This window comes from Delphinus delphis, chromosome 4 (assembly GCF_949987515.2).
Source record: "Delphinus delphis chromosome 4, mDelDel1.2, whole genome shotgun sequence".
Lineage (NCBI taxonomy): Eukaryota > Metazoa > Chordata > Mammalia > Artiodactyla > Delphinidae > Delphinus > Delphinus delphis.
In genome coordinates, this window is record NC_082686.1 from 96,051,695 (window position 1) to 96,066,328 (window position 14,634).

At 35.2% G+C, this 14,634-nt stretch overlaps 1 protein-coding gene across 5 annotated transcripts in view; it reads left to right on the forward strand.

The window, feature by feature from the left end:
- Positions 1-14,634, forward strand: part of PHC3 (polyhomeotic homolog 3) — an 85,505-nt gene that overhangs the window by 41,031 nt on the left and 29,840 nt on the right. For all 5 annotated transcript variants that reach the window (XM_060011163.1, XM_060011164.1, XM_060011165.1 and 2 more), the window contains 2 exons: positions 3,760-3,913; positions 9,121-9,371. In XM_060011163.1, coding sequence (XP_059867146.1) covers positions 3,760-3,913; positions 9,121-9,371 — 405 coding nt within the window. The remainder of the gene's footprint in view (positions 1-3,759; positions 3,914-9,120; positions 9,372-14,634) is intronic.

The following is a 14,634-nucleotide window of genomic DNA, read 5'->3' on the forward strand; positions in this document are numbered from 1 at the left end:
TACATACTGCCTACAGAGGAAAATTATCCTGAAAAATGTTTTTCTTTTAAACATTCTATAAAGGACTTTTAAATTTATAAAATAATTTATAATAAAAATTGAAATAAGGTCTCTAAATGTTAGAATGATCAAATTCATAATTAATTTATAACTGAGGAAAACAATATTCTCAAGAGGTTTTTTTTTTATTTTTACTTTTTTGAATTTTATTTTATTTATTTTTATACAGCAGGTTCTTATTAGTTATCTATTTTATACATATTAGTGTATACATGTCAATCTCAATCTCCCAGTTCATCCCACCACCACCACCACCCCCCAAAGGAGGTTTTATGTCAAACCTCACTAAAGAGATTTTATCACTTAAAGGCTAGTAACCATAAACTCAGAAAGGAAAGGGGTTTCAAAGTCTGTTCCTTAATGGGAAACATTTTGGTGCTCAGGATGCAAATTTATAGATTCTTTATTCTTGTCATTCTGACTGATCTTAATAGGCATGAAGAGATTGAATTCCACTTCCTACTCACTTTTATTAAGAACAGAATTTGACAAAGACAACAATGGGCATCTAGAAATAAGTTTGTATTTCAATTATTATGTCTCTATATTTTCTTTTAATGTATTTTTGAAGAGTTTACAATGGATATTATAATATAAAAACACAGGCTTAAAAGTGTACAGTACCTTCAAAGAAATCAAATTTAATTTGAATTTATATTCTCACTTTCTAGTTCAATGAATTGGTTTTTAACAAGTAAAAAAATAAAATTTCTCTATATGCCTTATATTTTTCTAATTATTTTTGTTAGGGCAGACCTTGGAGGAACATGTTTGGGATAGAAATATCAAAAACATAACAACACTTGGATTAAAGTTAAAAATATCTAGGATCTTATTATTTTCTGCCCTCTATTAATTTTGTTTTTTTTTAAATTTATGTTACCTCATTTTTGGAATTGTTTTTTTTCATGAGAAGAATAACTTTCTCTGCTATCACTGGTATGGTCATATTTGCTACAGATGTTTCCATGTTATTGTTCTTATCTTTTACCTTTCTTTGAGTACCATAGCCTATTTATTAAATTGCTGTATTTTTCTGTTACTACCTTTATCAAATCAATTTTTTTAACCATCCCATTTCTTCATGAATTACACATTCGTTCACAATTTCCTGGTTGTTTCAAATATTCAAAGGTAGAGAGATACTTCTAAGAGATGTGAAATTTTCAAAGATAAGTGAATTTTCAAAGTAACATCAGTATGTTTTTTAAAAGATTTTTCATTGACATTTAGGTATGATAAGTAAGATATGGTAAGTGTAGATAATTTAGAACTAATAAATGTTTTCCACAGTTTATTTAGGGAAAGGAGACAGATGGGACTAATGTACTTTATTGAGGTAAGTTTGGCAGCCAGTGTTAGTTTTAGAATAGTCATAGTTATGAACTAAAGAGAAATTGTGATGTACAGTTTCCAAATGATCTTGTGAGCAAAACCTTCACTTCTTTGCTTTATTCAGTCTTTTAGTTGTCGCACTTAGATTTTTTTTATGCTGATGGTGCCAGATGTCTGTGACAGATTTGCTTTTGCCTACTTCTTTTATTCTTTAACTTACTTTGCCTTTACATGGGGGATGTGGAAGAAAGTATGTACAGTTAGGCTTACCTGTAAAGAACGAAAAATATTTTACAGTATTCTTTGTTGGATTATTTCAGAATATGTTATTTGTGTTTGCCTCTTTTAATCCTTTAAAACTCTTTCATTATATTTTAAAAATCAGAATACTATGCATGCTCATGCATGATCTTTGATTCCTTAAAAGGTACTGTAGTAGGTGTTTGAAAAACTTGTGACAGCATTAATATTAAAGAGAGAGTTTCAGCATTTTATGAAAAGATGATCTTTGGAAGAAAAGTAATATCTAATAAAGGAATGCTACATAGATACAGTTGAGCTGGTTGATACAACCATTACTTGCCTAATTACCTCTGAATCAACATCCCCACCACTCTGCCAAATTAAGGTAATCTCTACTACAGCAGGTGCCCCTCACTAGAAGTTTTTTGTTTTTTGTTTTTCCTTTAACCCCCAGGACATTTTTTTGGATGACTTTCCCTGTATTGGACATTATCATCATTTAAAAAAAATTATCATGAACAGATACTAGCAGCTATCATTGTTGCGCTGTACAGTAATGAACGACTGCTTTCACTCCTGAGGATCCAGACATGAGGCAAGGACTCTCTCTCAGTGAAACAGGTTTCCAGATTCAGGGTTGTGAGCAAATAACTTTTAAAAATGTTGCCTACTTAGTAGCTGATTCGAATCACAGCTCTGGATATTATATTTGATATAAAATTATCAGTAACAAAGGGATTTTTTAATTTAAAAAAAAAGAAAGCTTTTTTTTCTTAATAGATTATCTTGAAAAATTAGGGTTTTTTTTTTGCTTGTTTTGGTTTTTAAATTCTATTGCTGTTGTTAGATATGCCTTTGTAGGTAAAACTTCAAGTCTTTTTTATCACACATCGTTTATGCTGGTTTCAGAAATATTGATTGTTTTTATATTTAATTTCAAATCAAACTTTTTCAATAGTTTGATTAAAAATATATACAATATTAGATCATTTAAAAGTTTTTTGTGAATGTTGAAGAAACATTTTTTGTTTTGATATTTATTAGAAATATTAATCAGTTTGGGTAGGTTATCTTAAAAACTCACAACTTTTATAAATGTAAGTAATAAACTTTGTACATATAAGAAGGGGGTAAATTGCTTTGTGGCTTTGTTTTTGGTGACCTGTCATCTTTCAAAAATAATGATTAAATTAAAAAAAATGACAAAATAAATACCTATGTCAGTCTCTACAAGTGGACTTTGAAAATTCAGCCTTAAGTTTAATAAAAAATCAATAATAGGTTAGACGTTTTTAAAGTTCCTTCTCAGAGTACTTTTGAGTCCATGTTTTCTTCTTAAGTATTATCTTTACCATTGGATAACAAGGTAGTTAAATTAAAGATGTAACTTTCTTCTATAAGTATGGAACAATATTAAAGAACTAAAAGTAATATGTCAAATGGTTTAGGATGGGGGTGTGTGTGTGTTATTTCAAGGACAGATGTTTTCTGTTTAACTGATACTAGCTTATAAAAATTCATTAGATTCTTGAGTAGATCAGAAGATTAAACATGTAATCACATACCTTTTTTGTGGGTACTCAGACATTACTTTTCAAAATTTAATCTTTAATTCACATAAATATAATAAAGAAAAACCTGGGATGTAGTCCTTTAAACAGTGCATTTCCTTATATAATATGTGTCATTTTGGAGATTTACTTAACATGCTTGTGAAAAATATTAGTATCTATTTTGATTTATTACAGTGGAAGTTAACAGAAACTATAGTAAATTCCCCAAATAGTTGTTTGAGTGTATAAAATCAAAACATTTTAAAAAATTAACAAAATTAAAAATATGTCCTGACTTGACTATCACCTTTGGGAAACCTTAGTGATTTATAGCCTAGGTACTGATCCACAGCTTGCTTTCAGTGAAATATCATCAAGTATCATGAATCGTCAAGGATTATGAAAAACTTCATTTGAATGATTTTAAAGTTTTCCTTTCAATCTGTCAAATAGTCATTTTGCCTTTTAATTTTTAAAACACTTGGAATTTATTTTGTTCATTAAATTAAGAACACCTTATTAAATGTACTTTAGAAACATTTTTAGGCAGCATGGTTTGTCGTTGCAGGTTTATCAAGTAGAAGATGTATGTGAAGAAGAAATGCCAGAGGAATCAGAAGAATGTGTCCGAATGGATAGAACTCCACCACCACCCACATTGTCTCCAGCAGCTATAACTGTGGGGAGAGGAGAAGATTTGACTTCTGAGCATCCTTTGTTAGGTGAGAAAATGCCTGAATTTGGGGTAATTTTCTATTAGAGAAATGTTAGTAACGGAAAAAGGTTTTTTTCAATAGAGGTCGTATTAAACTAATTTGCTGTGTAATTAATTGCTGCAAAACATAGATTAGAATTCAAGACTTTTTAAAAATTAATTAATTAATTTATGGCCGCATTGGGTCTTCATTGCGGTGCGCGGGCTTCCTCTAGTTGCAATGAGTGGGGGCTACTCTTCTTTGTGGTGCGCGAGCTTCTCATTGCGGTGGCTTCTCTTGCTGCAGAGCATGGGCTCTAGGCACTTAAGCTTCAGTAGTTGTGGCACGCAGGCTCAGTAGTTGTGGCTCGCAGGCTCTACAGCACAGGCTCAGTAGTTGTGGCGCACAGGCTTAGTTGCTCCGCGGCATGTGGGATCTTCCTGGACCAGGGCTCGAACCCGTGTCCCCTGCATTGGCAGGCAGATTCTTAACCACTGCGCCACCAGGGAAGTCCCAAGATTTTTTTTTTTTTGATGAGGAATAATTAGAACAGTTGTTGAGGAACTACCCAAATCAAAAACGTATTTCAGCCTTTGAATTTCTAGCAGTTTGTACAGATGTGTTTCATATGACCATTCAGATTTATGTGTCAAGCTATTTCTAGCTTAAAAACTAGAATAAATCAAAGTTCTATCAGAAGATTTCAATTATACTTTCCAAAAATCACAAAACATGGGCTTCCCTGGTGGCACAGTGGTTGAGAGTCTGCCTGCCGATGCAGGGGATACGGGTTCGTGCCCCGGTCCGGGAGGATCCCACATGCCGCGGAGCAGCTGGGCCCGTGAGCCGTGGCCGCTGAACCTGTGCGTCCGGAGCCTGTGCTCCACAACGGGAGAGGCCACAACAGTGAGAGGCCCGTGTACCGCAAAAAAAAAAAAAAAAAAAAAATCACAAAGCATTTGAAGTCATATCTGACATTTGTCATAATTGCGTGTGACCCAGACTGAGTAAATGCTTTTAAAAGTGTTCTTTCCCAGACAGTACTTAAATTAAGCCTCACTAATTCTTACTAGGGACGTGGATTAAAAAATTCTTGAGTTTAAGCATTCAAATTCTTATTCACTACTTCAGAACTACTTACAAGTTCAAGTAAATCTTCTCTATACTCCTCCTGATAATATCAAAGTGACTGTGAATCCTCGGTATTTTACTAAAACATTATAATCTATAGCCCGGTATCTAAGTCCTAAAAAAGATATATTCTGTGTTAGGGTTTTTTTTTTTTTTTTTTTAGTATTTTATTTAGATCAGGGGTTGGCAAATGATAGCTCACGCTTCAGATCCTTCCTGCTGCATGTTTTTGTATGGCCAATGAGCTAAGTATGGTTTTAAAATTTTTAAATGTTTGAAAAAAAAATCAAAAGAAGAGTAATGTTTCATGTCATGTGAAGATTATATGAAATTCAAATTTCATTGTCCATGAATAGAGTTCTATGCAACACAGCCACGTTCATTTGTTCAGATATTATCTATGGCTACTTTTGCATTACTGCAGCAAAGATGAGTCATTGCAGAGACCATATGTCCTTTATAGAAAGTTTACTGACCACTTATCCAGATAATACTAATCTTGGTTCAGGCTTTGTTGTAAGTATTTTATTCTATTGAATATCTCATGGCCTTCATGATCACTTTCAGTTAAGACTAACCACTGTAACAGGCATGGAAACAGACTGTAACAGGGCACTGACTTTGCTACCAAAGCAGCCCTTGTCCTCTCTTTTCTTCAGCATGCCACATTTCTATCCTTTCTCTTCTTTCTAGCTTTTATCCCTTACTACCAATATGAATCTCTGGAAAGCATGGAGGGGGAAAACCAATTTTCCTCCAACTTTTTCCCCAACTTCTTCCTGAAAAATAGAAAACATTTAGTCAATAAAATTATATAAAATATTTAAGACAAGTTCAATATTATTGCCTTTGCTTATTCAAAATAATACCTCAAAAGATAGATTTAAGAAAATCTAACTATAGTATTAAATCTTTGTAGTTTGTATACACTGAAAATGGATTTATGTTGCTGCAGATTTCTTGGAATTTTGATTTAAAGGCAGAAATATGTGTTTAATTGGATACTAACCTTGCATTGTGACTGTGATTTAATTGCCTAATAAGCATTACTAATGATACTCAAGAAAATTTAAACATTTTTGATATATTGAAACTCAAGAATATCTTCACATTATTTCCTCAGGAATGTAGTCTGAGATCCTGGCAGGCATATCCATCCCTCTGGCTAAATTGTCTAAGTACAATGTAGATTTTTGAATCTTCCTTTAATTTACTTCATACTTAACTAGTTTCTGTAGTATATGAAGGGGGAAAAGCAAGCACAGGTTGCTCATCAAATCATGTAATAAACTAACCTGTAAAAATAGAGGGACTTGTTTCCACCCAGGATTCGGTCTTCATAAATCTATAAGAATTCTTAAAAAAGCATCCATAAAAAAGAGTAGAAAAAGCTCATAGATCTTGCTCAGAAAACGAGACTGTGAATAGGCAGAGTAACCTGTGGCAAAGTCTTATCAGTTAACTTGGGGTTTCTCTCTCACAGTTGTCTTAAATCTAGAGAGTGTAGTAATTGTGGTTTTTTTGTTTTTTAAAAAACTAATTAATTAAATTTTGCCTGCGTTGGGTCTTCATTGCTGCTCGCGGGCTTTCTCTAGTTGTGGCAAGTGGGGGCTGCTCTTTGTTGAGGTGCGTGGGCTTCCCATTGCGGTGGCTTCTCTTGTTGCGGAGCATGGGCTCTAGGCACGTGGGCTTCAGTAGTTGTGGCACACAGGCTCAGTAGTTGTGGCTCACGGGCTCTAGAGTGCAGGCTCAGTAGTTGTGGCGCATGGGCTTAGTTGCTCAGCGGCATGTGGGATCTTCCCAGATAACCCATGTCCCCTGCACTGGCAGGCGGATTCTTAACCGCTGCGCCACCAGGGAAGTCCCCAATAATTGTGTTTTTGTTCTGCTATAATATGTCAATGTTTCTTGTGTTTTTGATTTTAACAGCTGATTATAAACTGGCAAGTCATAGCTATTAATAACTTTTTAAAGAAGTCAGTAACTTACAACTTTGTTTTCAACAAAATTTAGATCTATTTGTATGTATGATCCAAAAATTAGTTAGAACATATACTAAGCAGTATTTTCTGAATAAGCCACAATATACTTAATGCAGCTTTATATTTCTAAAGTAACCAAATATTTATAAATCTATAAGGGATATTAAAATTTATCTTATTTTTCACTTCTCCATAGATTTATATTTTCCTTCCAACAGAAAAATTGCTTTTTAGTCCCAGTTCAGGATTATATCTTTTATCCTTTTCTTCTAGGAGTATATGTGAAAATTGGGTATGTGGGGTAGGATTTTTATGGAGTTCTTCAGTCTGGTAATGCATGTGTACAATTGTGTATTTGTTCCTGGAAATAAGCAAACCAGTATTTCCTGCTGACTTTTTCTTCTCTTTTTTTTTCTTTTTTTTTGGGGGGGTGGCTGGGTTGGGTCTTCATTGCTGCATGGGCTTTCTCTAGTTGCAGCGAGTGGGGGCTACTCTTTGTGCTGTGCACGGGCTTCTCATTGCAGTGGCTTCTCTTGTTGCGGAGCATGGGCTCTAGGCGTGCAGGCTTCAGTAGTTGTGGCACGCAGGCTCAGTAGTTGTGGCGCACATGCTCTGCGGCTTGTGGGATCTTCCCGGACTAGGGATCGAACCCGTGTCCCTGAATTGGCAGGCAGATTCTTAACCACTGAGCCACCAGGGAAGTCCTCTGCTGACTTTCTTTTGTAGTTCTTAATGAGGGATTGTGTGACTTTAAATAGCTTTTCCAGTACAGTTTATCCTGGTGGATTATTTGGTGGAACTAGGTTAAGTTATGGCTGTAATCTTGCTGTGATAAGCTACATAGTGTTATTAATTACGTCAGAGTTACTATGTCTGAACTGTTAGCTTTTCCATTTCTGACACTACACTGATTATCACTACACTATTTTGTTAGCTGAAATTTTTATTCGATAGGGATTTCTTTTCTTTCTTCTCTACCTGAGCTATATTTTGAGCATTTTTGATAGTGATATCAATCCTTTTCATACTGATGGTGGAGAGGAGTTACTGTAGCAATGAAAAAAGCATTGTCTCCGGAATCCAGAACCTGATTGCCTGGGTTAGTATCCCAGCTCCACTGCTTATTAGCTGTGTGCCTCTAGGCAAGTTGCTTTATCTTTCTGTGTTTTGGTTTCCACATCTATAAAATGGAGATAATAACAGTACCTACCCATAGGCTAGTTTTGAGGGCTAAATGTGTTATAACATGTAAGACATTTATACAGTACCTGGCACAAAAGTGCTCAGTAAGTAGTAATATTATCTTTACCACATGTTCTTTTTTTGTTATTTTTCTCAGACATCTTGTACTCACTGGTATTCCTAGCTATCAGCTGGTTCCGCCTCTCCACTTTGGTACAGCTTAGTAAAGGTTTATTGCTCCCGAATGGGGAGGTAAAGTCTCCATTGTAGGCTGTGGGTCTGTCTTATTGTGGTCCTCAGAGTTTGAAGGGGAGGAATCACAGTGATCCAGCCCAACATTTTGCAATTGCCTGGTATACAGTGTTCCCCCAAATTGACATGTACGGTGTCAATGAAGAGTTGTTAAAGATAACAACAAAGAACATTTGTGCATGGATGTGAATTAGCTTGAAATAAAGGTAATGCCCTGTATAATTCATTAAAATTTCTACTTATTCTGTGGATTTCATGATTCTTTTTTTCTTAAGCGTGTTTTCAAAGTACTTTTTTCCCCCCATATCATTTGGAATATATAAACAGAAACATAGGGAATTTAATATCTGTATAGCTTAAAATTTTAAAGTTTTTTTAGTAATTATTCTTAAATTGACATTCTAAAACATTTTCATGTCTTATGGGACAGTTCTTTGTAACCAAAGTTGGAATGACAACTTTGAGCAAGTCACCCCCTTCCTCTGTAAGTGGGAATAGTAGTATGTATCTCATAAGGTTATTGTGGAGATTAAATGAGATAATAAATATAAGGGTCTTAGAATTTTCTTTAAAGCACCAGATATTAGCTGTTATTGTTACTAATATTTATTCTTGAATTTTCTTTCATATTTGCCTGGGCAGAATGCTAAAGATTAAAAAAATGACTTTTTTTTTTTTGTTCCACAGAGCAAGTAGAATTACCTGTTGTGGCATCAGTCAGTGCTTCAGTAATTAAATCTCCATCAGATCCTTCACATGTGTCTGTTCCTCCACCTCCACTCTTACTTCCAGCTGCTACCACAAGGAGTAATAGTACATCTATGCTTGGTAGCATACCCAGTGTAGAAAACAAACCTCCACAGGCTATTGTTAAGCCACAGATCTTGACCCATGTTATTGAAGGCTTTGTAATTCAGGAGGGATTGGAGCCATTTCCTGTAAGTAGCAAGCAAATTTGTATTTTTACAATTATTCATGTAGCATTATCTTAAAATGTATAATCTGTTGTTATCTAATAAAAAGCTTGTAATTTTATCTCAAAAGTTGTTAATCTTTTATCTAGAATTTCTTTATATCTTTTATATATTTCCAGATATACTTCTAGAATTTTACGCTAGCTATTTAAATGTATAAACTAAGAAGAAAACTTTCAGGATATAAGGATATCAGTTTTATAATTTTTAGAGAAGGCAATTATATGTTTACTCCAATGAAATAAACTTTCTATTTTTTTTAAGGGGCTTGAAATGATACCTAAAGTTCATTAGTTTCTTTTTAATGGTGTTTCTTGTATAATATGATACTTTGTGAACTTTAACTTGAATACAGAAAATAATGACTTCCCAGTGATCTCATACTTCTGATGTTACCCAGTTGATGCTTTAAAATTAGCAAATAGATCTTTTCATTATTCTTAAATCTCAGCCTTCAGTCAGATTTCAAAAATGCTTCAAAATGTTCACCTCAAAATTGAGGTGCTATATCTGTCACTAAGAGTATTGTGATTTGAGACTAGCTGTACATTACAGCTATACTAGATACATTACATACTAATATCCAGAGATGAACATTTTCCCTTAGAAAATATACCAAGACAAGTGGCCAAAATCAAAGCCCAAATCAAAGACAAGAAAACAAAATTATGTATTTTGGAGGACTTTGAACTATCTGATTTTTCAGATTCACAGGTAGTGCATTGTGATTGCACTGTGATAGTTGACTGTCTAATCAGTTGCCTTTGCTTTCAGTTTACTGTGTGTATATTAAGCTTGGATCTAAGAATCTCTGATATATAGTGAGTGGAGGAACAGGTTTTTTTCTCCCTATTCCTCGGTGATTGGATCTGGCTCTGCCACATGTAGACTGTGTAACCTTTGTCAAGTCATTCAGCCTTTTTGAAATTCATTTGTTCATCCAGCAAATGGAGGTGATACTTTGCTCTTAGGGTTATTGTGAGGAATAAATGTGCATAAATTGCTGTGTAGTGCCTGGCACTTAATGGCCATAGCTATGATTATCAATTATTACTAGTGACAGTTACAACTTCTTTTTTCAGATTACAAAAGTAATATGTATTTTTTTAATGGAAAATTTGGAAAATAAAGAGAACAAATAATCCTCAGCAATACCACAGAGTATATTTTAATATATATATTTTTTCATATGATCAAGGTTATTATTATATATACAGTTCAGCTTCTTTCACTTAGTATATCTTGAGCATTTATTTTCTAGTTTGATTAATAGTACTTAGGAAACATTTTGAAAGGTTACATAATATTTCACTTTCTGGACAACTGTAATTTATATAATCCTTCCATTACAGTTGGCCCCCCATATCCACAGGTTTCACATCAGGGAGTCAACCCAATCATAGATCAAGAATTAAAACAAAAAACAGTCTACAAAGTTCCAGAAAGCAAAACTTGAATTTGCCATGCACGGGCAACTATTTACTTTGCATTTACATTGTATTCAGTATTATAAGTAATCTAGAGATGATTTAAAGTATATGGGATGGGACTTCCCTGGCGGTCCAGTGGTTAAGACTCTGGGCTCCCAATGCATTGGGTTCAATCCCTGGTCAGGGAACTAAGATCCCGTATGCCATGTGGTGTGGCCAAAAAAAAAAAAAAAAGTACATGGGAGAATGTGCATAGGTTATATGCAAATAATACTCCATTTTACATAAGGGACTTGAGCATCTGCGGAATTTGTATCCTCTGGAGTCTTGGAATCAATCCCCTGCAAGTACTGAGGGACAACTATGTTGTTGGACATTCAGGTTTCTATTTTTTTGCTGTTCAGATAGCCCTGAAAGGAATATCTTTGTATGTAAATTATCCACATTTGAAATCCACATTTTAAATAATTTCTTTAGCATAAATTCCTAGAAGTATAGGTATTGGATCACATTACATATGTATTCAAAGTATGTATTCATAAGACTCCTGATATATATTGCCAAATTATTTTCTGGAAGATTATTTAAATTTATTCATATACCAGAAGTGTATACTCTTAGCAGCACTGAATATTACAGTTTTTCCAGCAATGAGTTTTCCATTTTTTCTTTTTTTGATTATAATAGGTTGCTGAACTAGGGAGTCAGGAGACTTGAGTTCCTGATTCTGCTTTTGTTTGTTTGTTTTTTTTTTTTGGATAGGCATTCCTTTGTTTTATTTTTTTAACACCTTTATTGGAGTATAATTGCTTTACAGTGGTGTGTTAGTTTCTGCTTTATAACAAAGTGAATCAGCTATACATATACATATATCCCCATATCTCCTCCCTCTTGCATCTCACTCCCACCCTCCCTATCCCACCCCTCTAGGTGGTCGCAAGGCACCGAGCTGATCTCCCTGTGCTATGTGGCTGCTTCCCACTAGCTATCTATTTTACGTTGGTAGTGTATATAAGTCCATGCCACTCTCTCACTTCGTCCCAACTTACCTTTCCCCCTCTCCGTGTCCTCAAGTGCATTCTCTACATCTGTGTCTTTATTCCTGTCCTGCCCCTAGGTTCTTCAGAACCTTTTTTTTTTTGAGATTCCAAATATATGTGTTAGCATATGGTATTTTTCTCTTTCTGACTTACTTCACTCTGTATGACAGACTCTAGGTCCATCCACCTCTCTACAAATAACTCAGCTTCGTTTCTTTTTATGGCTGAGTAATATTCCATTGTATATATGTGGCACATCTTCTTTATCCATTCATCTGTCGATGGACACTGAGGTGCTTCCATATCCTGGCTATTGTAAAGAGTGCTGCAATGAACATTGTGGTACATGACTCTTTTTGAATTATGGTTTTCTCAGGGTATATGCCTAGTAGTGGGATTGCTGGGTTGTATGGTAGTTCTATTTTTAGTTTCTTAAGGATCCTCCATACTGTTCTCCATAGTGGCTGTATCAATTTACATTCCTACCAACAGTGCAAGAGGATTCCCTTTTCTCCACACCCTGTCCAGCATTTATTGTTTGTAGATTTTTTTTTTTTTTCGGTACGCGGGCCTCTCACTGCTGTGGCCTCTCCCGTTGCGGAGCACAGGCTCCGGACGCGCAGGCTCAGCGGCCATGGCCCATGGGCCTAGCTGCTCTGCGGCATGTGGGATCTTCCCGGACCAGGGCACAAACCCGTGTCCCCTGCATCGGCAGGAGGACTCTCAACCACTGTGCCACCCAGGGAAGCCCTGTTTGTAGATTTTTTGATGATGGCCATCCTAACTGGTGTGAGGTGATACCTCATTGTAGTTTTGATTTGCATTTCTCTAATGATTAATGATGTTGAGCATTCTTTCATGTGTTTGTTGGCAGTCTGTATATCTTGTGGAGAAATGTCTATTTAGGTCTGCTGCCCATTTTTGGATTGGGTTGTTTGTTTTTTGGATATTGAGCTGCATGAGCTGCTTATAAATTTTGGAGATTAATCCTTTGTGAGTTGCTTCATTTGCATATATTTTCTCCGATTCTGAGGGTTGTCTTCCATCTTGATGTGGTTTCCTTTGCTGTGCAAAAGCTTTTAAGTTTCATTAGGTCCCATTTGTTTATTTTTGTTTTTATTTCCATTTCTCAAGGAGGTGGGTGAAAAAGGAACTTTTGGTACTTTATGTCATAGAGTGTTCTGCCTATGTTTTCCTCTAAGAGTTTTATAGGGTCTGACCTTACATTTAGGTCTTTAATCTATTTTGAATTTATTTTTGTGCATGGTGTTAGGGAGTGTTCTAATTTCTTTCTTTTACATGTAGCTGTCCAGTTTTCCCAGCACCACTTACTGAAGAGGCTGTCTTTTCTTCATTGTATATTCTTGCCTCCTTTATCAAAAATAAGGTGAACATATGTGTGTGGGTTTATCTCTGGGCTTTCTATCCTGTTCCATTGATCTATATTTCTGTTTTTGTGACACGACCATACTGTCTTGATTACTGTAGCTTTGTGGTATAGTCTGAAGTCCAGGAGCCTGATTCCTCCAGCTCCGTTTTTGTTTCTCAAGATTGCTTTGGCTATTCGGGGTCTTTTGTGTTTCCATACAAATTGTGAAATTTTTTGTTCTAGTTCTGGGAAAAATGCCATCGGTAGTTTGATAGGGATTGCATTGAATCTGTAGATTGCTTTGGGTAGTATAGATATTTTCACAGTGTTGATTCTTCCCATCCAAGAACATGGTATATCTCTCCATCTGTTTGTATCATCTTTAATTTCTTTCATCAATGTCTTATAGTTTTCTGCATACAGGTCTTTTGTCTCTTTAGGTAGGCTTATTCCTGGGTATTTTATTCTTTTTGTTGCAGTGGTAAATGAGAGTGTTTCCTTAATTTCTCTTTCACATTTTTCATCATTCGAGTTTGGGGATGCAAGAGATTTCTGTGCGTTAATTTTGTATCCTGCTACTTTACCAAATTCATTGATTAGCTCTGGTAGTTTCCTGGTAGCATCTTTTCGATTCTCTGTGTATAGTATCATGTCATCTGCAAACAGTGACAGCTTTACTTCTTTTCCGATTTGGATTCCTTTTATTTCTTTTTCTTCTCTGATTGCTTTGGCTAAAACTTCCAAAACTGTGTTGAATAATAGTGGTTAGAGTGGACAACCTTGTCTTGTTCCTGATCTTAGAGGAAATGGTTTCGGTTTTTCCCCATTGAGAGCAATGTTGGCTGTGGGTTTGTCATATATGGCCTTTATTATGTTGAGGTAAGTTCCCTCTGTGCCTACTTTCTGGATGGCTTTTATCATAAACAGGTGTTGAATTTTGTAGAAAGCTTTTTCTGTATCTATTGAGATAGTCATACGGTTTTTCTCCTTCAACTTGTTAATATGGTGTATCACATTGATTGATTTGTGTATATTGAAGAATCCTTGCATTCCTGGGATAAACCCCACTTGATCATGGTGTATGTTCCTTTTAATGTGCTGTTGGATTCTGTTTGCTAGTATTTTGTTGAGGATTTTTGCATCTATGTTCATCAGTGATATTGGCCTGCAGTTTTCTTTCTTTGTGACATCCTTGCCTGGTTTCGATATCAGGGTGATTGATGGTGGCCTCATAGAATGAGTTTGGGGGTGTTCCTCCCTCTGCTATATATTGGAAGAGTTTGAGAAGGATAGGTGTTAGCTCTTCCCTAAATGTTTGTTAGAATTCACCTGTGAAGCCATCTGGTCCTAGGCTTTTGTTTGTTGGAAGATTTTTAATCACAGTCTCA